Source organism: Corvus brachyrhynchos, unplaced genomic scaffold, assembly GCF_000691975.1.
Source record: "Corvus brachyrhynchos isolate BGI_N302 unplaced genomic scaffold, ASM69197v1 scaffold115, whole genome shotgun sequence".
Taxonomy (NCBI): domain Eukaryota; kingdom Metazoa; phylum Chordata; class Aves; order Passeriformes; family Corvidae; genus Corvus; species Corvus brachyrhynchos.
Window position 1 is genome coordinate 6302885 of NW_008239553.1, and position 9811 is coordinate 6312695.

At 44.1% G+C, this 9811-nt stretch overlaps 1 protein-coding gene across 1 annotated transcript; it reads left to right on the forward strand.

Moving 5' to 3' along the window:
• Positions 1–312: 312 nt before the first annotated feature.
• RAPSN (receptor associated protein of the synapse) lies at positions 313–9805 on the forward strand. The gene is made up of 7 exons (XM_008639416.2): positions 313–759; positions 3281–3619; positions 4856–5014; positions 5343–5441; positions 5539–5661; positions 8262–8315; positions 8890–9805. Exons 1-7 carry the CDS (start codon positions 544–546, stop codon positions 9091–9093), a joined length of 1194 nt encoding a protein of 397 aa, XP_008637638.1. The 5' UTR covers positions 313–543; the 3' UTR covers positions 9094–9805.
• Positions 9806–9811: the final 6 nt, after the last annotated feature.

Consider the following 9811-nt stretch of genomic DNA (forward strand, 5'->3'; position numbering starts at 1 on the left):
CCCGGAGGCTGTGACTGCAACCGATTGTGTCTCCCTGGGGTATTTATAAGCTGCATACTGGCGGGCAGGGGTGGGCAGTTGGCACCCCGTGACCTTGAGCTGGGGAGCCTGACTAGAATTCCTGGGAGCCACGTGAGCTGGACTGGCAGGGGGCGGGGGAGACCCCAGGGGGGGGGGCGGGAGCAGCTGCAGCCAATGGGGAGGAGAGCAGCACTGGCTGTTGAGATTGAGTTTCACTCCTGTGGCTTGAGATTTTTCTCCTTCTCTCCCTGTTGTGCTTTTCCTCTTTGTTTAGGTGATTGGACAGACGAATGCACTGATGGAGCCCTAGCAAGCCAGATGTTTGCCTAGTGGATTTGGGATTCTGCCTTCAGTGCTGAGCACACTTCTTGCCATTGCCTACCACAGCTCCAGCCCCCTGACATGGCTGGGCTTTTACGGCTCCAGGCCTTCTGAGCACACAACTTGCCCTCTTCTAGTGGGGCATTTTACGTTGTGTTCTCTTGTAAGCACGTCCTTTTTGCTATCCTTAGAGGTTAGTGTATGAGGCTTTTTAATCCATGGGCGATGGGTCAGGACCAGACAAAGCAACAGATAGAAAAAGGACTCCATCTTTACCAGTCTAATCAGACCGAAAAGGCCCTGCGAGTCTGGATGAGGGTTTTGGAGAAGTCTGCGGATCCTGCTGGCAGGTTTCGGGTTTTGGGTTGCCTCATCACTGCTCATGCAGAGATGGGCAGATACAAAGACATGCTGAAGGTAAGGTGAACTGGAGATGAATGCATGCCATTGTGTCGCACCCACTATGGAACGTGGCTGGAGAACGTGGCTGAAAGGGGGCGGGGGGGTATTTGTGTATAACAGAAAATACCAGCTATTGAGAGCATGTTCTGGGCTGCTGTTAGCACTGTGCTCACCAAGAGCTCCAGCCCACAAGATACACAGAATACGATTTTTAACTGGGTCTGGTTCGCCAGGATTCCTGGCTTATTTAAGTTCTCCAGTTAATCGTGGGAACTTTTCTTGATTATTTCCCACATACAGGCACACCATGTTATCAGGCTTCAGGAAAAGGTATGACAACAGGGCCTTTGTCCACTACAAGCTGTTTACAGTGTGAATGTCAGCATAAAAGGAGAACTCCAAGTGAATTCTGTAGAACAAGTACCAATCTTGTGGAGACATGTCTGTTACCTTGTTCAGCTTCTGGCTGATATCTAATACAGATCTGATATTGGGGTTTTTTAATTACAATTATTTGCAAGGGGGCTGATTAAGAAGGAAAAGAAGATGATGTTTTGATGAGGTAATTGAGACATACCAGGTGTCTCACCGTTGAGTTCAGAGAGCAGCTCCCAGTTGTCAGGACAGCATAGAAGAAAGAAAGAAGGATATGGGGCTTGATGGAAGAGTGGTAAAAAGCAGCTGAAGTTACATTTCAAGTGCATGAGGATAAACACTTTAATTAAATGAACAAAAAGAAGCTGGTGTGTGGATCTGAGAAGTAACAGGATGTATATAGAGAGCAGCAGGCAGCATTTGGGAGGGCAACTCAAGAATCTGTAAGACAAGGCAAGAGGGTGTTGTAATAGTCTTAAGAAACTATCCCAGCCTGAAATAGGGTCTTACTAAAGGGCTTTAATATTCTTGTCCTGATGTTTTGGGATGCCTCTAACTAGACTGGTTATCATTCAGCATTTAGAACAAAATGTGAAGGGGATGTCTACATCTCATTGAAAAGTTTTTGGTAGCTCTGTTTGGAACTGGACGGGGGAGAGGGGCACATCTTAGTCGTAAGCCCATCCACTTGTCAAAGCCCTATATTGAAACCAAATACTTAGGATGAAGAAGAGAGGTATTAATACACTTGGAAAACATTTGAAGACAAACAATTCTGTTAAGAGGTATGAAATTAAGTGGTGGCAAAAACAACAAAATGATTGGGGAAGAAAGAAGAAAAAAAGGTAAGATGTAGGTACCTGAAGGAAATATTGAAGACTTCATGGGGGGAAAAAAAAGGCAAAGGAGTGAGCTTAGTATACCTGAACATTAATTTGTTATCTGAGAAGAGATCAGAAAGTGGGATCAGAGTAGGTGAATTTTTGTTCTTCACAGTATTAGGAAGGAAAAATGTCTTCATTCAAACTAAAGATTTTATACAGCAAGTGATCAAAGATAGAGAAAGGAGAACTTTAGCAATAAGCCATTGAGAGAGGAAATAACAGGAGAAAAGGGGTCAGAAATAAAGGCATGAAATAAAAAGTGATTTAAGAAGGGTTGTGATGCTCAACCTCTTTTGGAGAGGAAAAATTACTTCATATCAAGAAAAGAGGCTGTGGCAACCAGGAAATAATGAAGGACTGGTGCAAAGTTAAGGGAATGTGAGAAAGCGTGAGCTAGTGCACATCACTGAGTCCACACAGCACCTTTCCTATACTGTTAAGGAAGCTGGGAAGATAATACAAACCAAACATACACAATTTATGGTTGGTGAGGTTTGGGGGTTTTGCTTTTTTTTGTTTCCAAAGAATGTAAAATGTTCTAGAAGCTTAAATTATTACATGTAGCCACTATACAAAAAAGGAAGTAATTGATTCCCTTGGAATTTGCTATCCATAATCCTAAGTGATAATGACTAATGAAAATTGCTAACTATTTACCTTTGCTACTGATACTAATTCAAGCCAGCAGTGTGCTTGGTCCATCACAAAACATTAGAGTAACTGCTTAGAAGGGTCTGCTGCCTGAAAGAAAGAGACTTCATTTAAGAGAACAGTATGCAACAAATCCTGGAGGTTATAGAACTAGAAGTGTCAAGATCAAGACTGCAATTTATTAGTAAAAAAAATCATTAAAGAAGTAGCTTACTTTCTTCTATTAACAGAGTACTTTAATAGCTTAGGAATTCCAGAAAAAGTGGGATACATTACAGAGTGAAAGAAAACTGAATTGCATTGTGATAGATGTTTCCTGCTTCACCTGCTTCTCTTTAGGGCCATTTAACAGCTTTTTTTCCCCTAACTGCCAGCCTAGTTCATCTTCCCCACCCTGAGACTGTGTGGAGAGAGGGAGAGGTTTCTTCAGAGTCTCCATAGGCCTTTTAAACCACCAGATTAACTGCTCAGTGCATATGATGCTTCTCCATGTGCTGATGGCCTTGTCTGCCCTGCTCAGAGATGAGCCTCTTCTCCAGTACAGGAGAAGAGCACTACTCTGTGAGTCGTGAGCTGTATTTAAATAAACTACACACTTTTGTAAACACTGTCTTCTCTACTTAAAGTTTGCAGTGGTGCAGATTGACACAGCACGGGAGCTGGAAGACCCAGACTTCCTTACAGAGAGCTACCTAAACCTGGCTCGCAGCAATGAGAAACTCTGTGAATTCCAGAAAACAATCTCTTACTGTAAGACGTGCCTGAATATGCAGGGTACCACTGTGAGCATGCAGCTGAATGGCCAGGTGAGCCTCAGCATGGGCAATGCCTTCTTGGGCCTCAGCATTTTCCAGAAGGCTTTGGAGTGCTTTGAGAAAGCTTTACGCTACGCACACAACAACGATGACAAGATGCTGGAATGTCGAGTCTGCTGCAGCCTCGGGAACTTCTATACCCAGATAAAGGTACAGTAACCTAAGGGACAGAAGGGCAATTGTCCCACAGATTCAGGAAAGCATTGGAAATCATGTGAATTTCAGCCTGTCTTTCCTATTGGAAGTGAAGGACTGAGAGAGCACTGTAAGCTAAAATCCCTTTGTAAAATCCGAATGGAGTACTCTCCTCCACAGTAAGGATGGGAGGATTAGTGTCATGTTTACACAGCACAGCAGAAGCAGCTGTGAATATGTGCATTGAAAAGATCAAACTTAGCTTCAAAGAAGATCACATCAGAGACACAGGGCTGGCATCCAGAACTCATGGATTCTTTATTTCTACCGCTATTGCAGGCAAATAGTTGCCAGGAAGCAGCTGTAGGTAAAACCAGGGATTGAGCAGGGATTGAGCACAGGGCTGATTTGCCAGTTCTAACTTCTAGTACAAACAGCAACAAATACGTTTTTCTCACCAAGTCTTGATTTTGTCACTCATAGAAGACTCATCACGTGAAGTGTGGAGACCAAAAATAAAGAAAATAACATTGTGCTGGATACTTTTCAGGTGTGAAATAAGAAGGGAGAAAGGAAACTTGAGGAGTTGGGGTTTCCTTTGTGCATTGTGGAGAATTTAAAAAATATGAGGACTTTTTCACTTCTGCAGTCTCATATAACTTACAGTTTTAGATATTTAGATAAGTTTTACATAATTATTGTAAAATAAGATTTATTTCTAACATGCTTTTAATGCAAAAGAAAATGCTTAAAAATGAAAATGTATTACTCCTTTTTTGTGAATTTGATGAGGCCATGATTCTTAGTTCCTATTTCCTGCAATGATGGATAATGAGTTTCTTGGAGAACCCAACTCACCGTATGGAGAAAATGAAGGCTCCATGTAGATGTTACAAGCAGAGATGACGCAAGAGCAAAGAAAGTTTTCAGCCTTTGCTTATAGAGGAGGGTAAATGGGTCCTGCAGAATAAAGTTAATGGCATACTACATAAAATTCATTTGCTGGGTCATTGACCCAGTGTCCTAAACCCAGAGAATAATATGAATTCAGTATACGGCAATTCCGCCTTTCACAGTTCGATATCCACCAAAATACTGTGTGTGGAAGAGGAACAGCACGAGTTTAAAGATGTACAGAAATCTGGTAGCTTTTGCAATGTTAGTAAATCAAAAATAGTTGGACTTTTTTCTTCTTTCCTTTTTGCTTTATTTTTGCTGTGACTGCTGTCTGTGTGCTTGTCTGCCTTACAGGACTATGAGAAAGCCTTGTTCTTCCCATGTAAAGCCGCTGAACTGGTGAATGATTACGGGAAGGGCTGGAGCCTGAAGTACCGTGCCATGAGCCAGTACCACATGGCCGTGGCCTATCGGAAGCTGGGGCGCCTGGCAGATGCCATGGATTGCTGTGAGGTACAGGGTGCGGGCAGCCACAGAGCTGGCGGGGGCTCTGCCAGGGGATCTTGCCACAGGACGGGGAGCAACAGAGATACCATGGCAAGATACATGTGACTGTAGATCCTCCTGCTGCCTTCCAATCTTAGAAGCCCCCCAAGGGGCTTCAAAATTTGGGTCTGTGAATGGCCCTTGGTTAGGAACATACGAAAAAGACTTCCCTTGCCTTAAAAGATGGTGCCATTTCTTTGAAGCTGATCTTTCAGTGGCGAAAGTGCAGAGTCCCAGCCTTGCTGTTTTGAACCAGGACCAAGCTCTTCTACTGATCAGAGGCAATTTCTTTCAGGAGTCCATGAAGATTGCCCTGCAGCATGGTGACCGGCCGCTGCAAGCACTGTGTCTGCTCTGCTTTGCAGATATCCATCGCAGTCGCAGAGACGTGCAGGTACAGCTCTTTCCTGCCAGGAAGGATAGAGGGAATAGCAAGAGGGCATGAAAAGCAGACCATAGCAAAACATGTGTTTTCCTCCCTGCTTCTGCAGACAGCCTTCCCTCGTTATGATTCTTCCATGAGCATCATGACAGAGATTGGAAACCGCCTGGGCCTGATCCAGGTGCTGCTAGGAGTGACTAAGTGCTGGATGATTCAAAAGGAGCTGGACAAGGTCAGTTACAAACTTGTTTCTACAGAAGTTTGTTAGACAAGATTAGAACAGTCTTGTACTGCACTTTGATGAGGGTACAGTTCAGAAGAGACCTGTACCCCCACCTTGGTTCTACCAACAGGGTCTGTGCTTGTACAGATATGTTTCTCTGAATGGTCTCTCTCAGACAGGAATTTGTTACTAATGGTAGGAACATCCATTCTGAGTCAGACTGCTAAGTTACAGAATTGCCTCATTAGTCAATCCTGATGACTTTTAAGCTCTACACTGAGAAAGCAGCACTGGAGGAAGGAAGCCTTATGCTCTGAAATAGATTCCCCTGCCTACTTTTTAGTTGTATGACTAAGCTCATTGATGTGCTAGTGATGTTTAGACAGCTCTACAGCTCCACCATGTGCTTTGCAGGCAAATGTGGCATAAAATTCCTGGAGAAATTTTGAAGGTCTATAAACTCTGATGTGAAACAGAAATGAGAGCAGGAAGTTATTTGGGGATAGACAGCCAGTCAATATCGAACAAGGGGGTGAAGTTACTTATTTTGAAAATGCTTAGGCAGTGTGTATGTGTATTGAAGTCCAGACTGCACTTAGATGCACACATTGCACAGCAGGAACATTACTTGGCCACAGAATGAAATGCTCAAAGGTTAGCCCTGAACTAGCTCTGAACAACCTGGAGTTCCTGCACAGTGCCACATCAAGATGCTGGTTGGGTCTAAACATGATGAAGATTCACTCTTATCACTCATACTGAGATACCAAGAATTTTAGCTTAAATGAAGCATTCCAGATATCAGGATGTCCAGTATATGTCTGTCAGAATAGACAAGTTCAGGGTGCTGTCAGCATCTGAGTGCCTCCATCAGGGAATGAGTTGGGTGAGACACACTGTGCAATCTCAGTAAGTAAACACAACGTTTGTTAGCAATGGAAGAAGAAACTGTGGACGTGAAAAGTTTGCTCAGTGTCAAAAGAACGGGACAGGACACAGCAGGTAGGCCTCTGCACAAGAGAATATTCAGAGCACTCATCAAACCCTTACATTCACTGATTCTATCTCCAGCCACTGTCAGCCTCTGATACCAAGCAGCTCTCACTTGTGAGAACACGATGACAGCTTTGCACAGAATTCTAATATCACCAAATCCCACAGAAGAAGAAAGTGGAGGAATCTTTTATTCTGTTCCAGGCATAGAGGGCAGTCTGCCCTGCTGGGTCAGGGACCTTATGTCTGTTGATCAAATGTGACCTCCTTAGACATCACATCCCTAAATATTCACCAAAGCCTGTTCTTCAACTTGCCAGTCCCAGTTTCCATTTCTCATGCTACTCATCCCTGTATCAGTTACTTAATAAAGCAATTTGCTAACTTTGCACTTGCAGATTCCCTGTTTTTGTCCTAGCTTCCTCCATCTTCACAGTCTCTTTGGCCAGTTAGTCCGTTTCAGTTGCATGTAATCAATGCTATTGCAGATCCTTCCAGGCTGCTCCCAGCTTGCTTGCCCCCGTTCTTGTGCAGTCTTATATTCCTGTCCAAGACAAACTGTCCCCTGGACTTGTCAACATCTCTTCCCCTACCCACTTTGATGCTTCACTTTGATTCTTCCTGAATCAAATTCAGGAGTTTCCAGCACACACTCAGACTTCCTAAGCACAGTTCTTAGTTATGTTCTTCCTGCTAGCCTCCAGTTCCTGCTTCCCTCTTCTACCATTTCCTTATCCTAGGCTGTTGCTGCCACCACAGGTCTAATGCCATCTCCTTCTGCATTCACGGTGCATTTTCGCATCTCATCTGGTCCTCTCCTCCTACAATAGCAGTAATGCCAAATTATAGGGTAGAAATTTTATAATGTTCCTCCTGAAAACTACTGCATCACAAGGGAGACCTCTTCTTCCCCCTGGACAAAAAGGAAGCAGATCTCAATAGTTCTGGAAAAGAGAGACTAATTACCAGAACAGCAAGGAACACTGTGACATCTAGGGGAAAGCAGGGACTCATTTGGTATGACAGCTGCTATGCTAAGTACTTCCTTCAGATTCAAAATATGGATAGCAGAACACTCCTACATCACACCCTGTGTAAGTGAGGCAAGGTGGATATATGAACAGCAGGGAAAGAATGGATGAGTGTGGTGTATGGGTGCTGGTAGTCCCTTTCCTCACCTCTTGTACAAGTGAAATTGGAGTTGCCCAACAATTACTGAGCCTGCAAGGTAGGATAGGGACAAGGCTTGCTTTGCTTGTGCTCCATCCCAGCCCCAATGAGCATGTGGGACTGAGTTTAAATCAGTCTGTATTCTCTCTGCTTGGGGACCAGCCTCTGCCAACATTGACACTGTGTGTCTGGAACAGAAATGTAGCTTCTGCATTACTTATGGTCTTTCAGAAACCAACCTTTTCTCATGGATTAACTTTTGGGAGGGAAGGGAAATCTGCCAGAAAGCTTTCTTGATTCTCCAGGGTTGCAGTGAATACTTGTTTATTCAAATTTTACTCTGTATGTCTTTAGCTTTTTTTTTAGTAGTTCTCATAGGACATTAATACGAGCCTGTTTTTTATATATTTGACTGAGAACTAACAACAAGTGCTCTCCATTCACAGGCTCTGGAAAGCATTGAAAAGGCACAGGAGCTGGCAGAGGGACTAGGGAACAAGGTAGGATCCTAGAGCTTCTTTACAGCACTGTTCATAGTCTTGTGTCAGGCAATGTAAGTCAAACATTGAAGTACCCAGACTTGTTATTGCTCATTAGCATTCCTATTAACCAGTGAGTGCCTGAGATTTGCTTTGTCATGAAGTGTTTGGTTGTGGGCAGTTGCACAGATTATCATCAGTATCCAAGTCTGAAAAGTGACTGAGGAGTCACAATGGGATAGACAAAGGGGAATGGGAAGCAGCGAAAATGGGGTATGAAATAGAGAACTAGAGGATTAGAGGTCTCTTCTTAAAAAACATTTTTACCCTGAGCAGCTGCTGAACTGTGGGCTGGCTGGAGGCAAAGGAAAGTGAAATACATTGTATGTCATGGGTGGCTCAGGGAAACTATGAGTGGAAGAGCTGCTGAGTGTCTCAAATCTTGGTGTTACCTTTTGTGACACAAAGAAGAAGGGTTAATGGCAGGAAGTGTTGAGACCTGTTGATGTTTCTCCAGCTGGCTGATGGTGCTGTAACATTCCCACTCCTGTTTCTGGTCTTTGTTCACTTTTATGTTTCTGTCCTTCACATGCAGCTTGGCCTGCTGAAGCTCCACTGCCTGTGTGAAAAGATCTATCGCACAAAGGAGCAGCAGAGAGAATTGCGTGACCACGTAGTGAAGTTCCATGAATGTGTGGAGGAGATGGAGCTGTACTGTGGCATGTGTGGAGAGTCCATCGGAGAGAAGAATAACCAGCTCCAGGCACTACCTTGCTCCCACTTCTTCCACTTGAAGTAATTAGCTGGAAGTACTAAATATTATTGTCATGACATTAGTCATAGGAAAGAGCTGCTTATGCCCAGAGTAGTCCTATGCATACTGTTCCCCAGGTCTTTGTCTTGATTACCTGCTTACCTTTGTCTTGATCCTGCCTTGCAGGATCCCATTGCAGTGCTAAGAGTCTCACGACCTTGGAGGGTGAGATTCAGCCATCATACCCATCACACTCCCACTTCTGTCCTCTAAATGATTGTTCACTGATGTCCTCACTTTGTACGTGGTCAGCCCAGTTCACAGATTCGTATTTGATTCCACCTGGGGAATCAGTTCTTCGCTCCCAGGGACAGTATGGATCTTTCCCAAGTCCCCTCACTTTCTTCCTTGGCTAGTGACACACAGAGGTGAAGAAGCTGTTCAGCCTATTATCATGCTACTGCCATGAAAGAAGTTAGCGGTACCATCATTTTATTGTAGAAGAAACGAGTGTTACAAAACGCACTGATCTGAAAACCAAGAATTTAAAACCAAAGTCTCACACTGACACCAGAATTAGGATCAAACTACTGGGCAGTGAGACAGGCCCGATGAGCTCTGTGGGCTTGTCTCCAGCAGTACAGGAGCAAACTTTTGTAGAGAAACCTGCGGAAGTGCCTCCGTGGAAGGAATGGGAAAGAGATCCAATCTCTGTCCGTGGCGGGAGGGCCCACGGGGAACAGCTTTGTGGTGTACAACAGCC

Bases quoted from the DNA above. Each gene is read 5' to 3' on its own strand.
- RAPSN (XM_008639416.2), top strand. From the start codon at position 544: ATGAGGCTTTTTAATCCATGGGCGATGGGTCAGGACCAGACAAAGCAA. The intron at 5,015-5,342 runs GTACAGGGTGCG...AATTTCTTTCAG, and splicing joins ATGCCATGGATTGCTGTGAG to GAGTCCATGAAGATTGCCCT. The intron at 8,316-8,889 runs GTAGGATCCTAG...CTTCACATGCAG, and splicing joins CAGAGGGACTAGGGAACAAG to CTTGGCCTGCTGAAGCTCCA.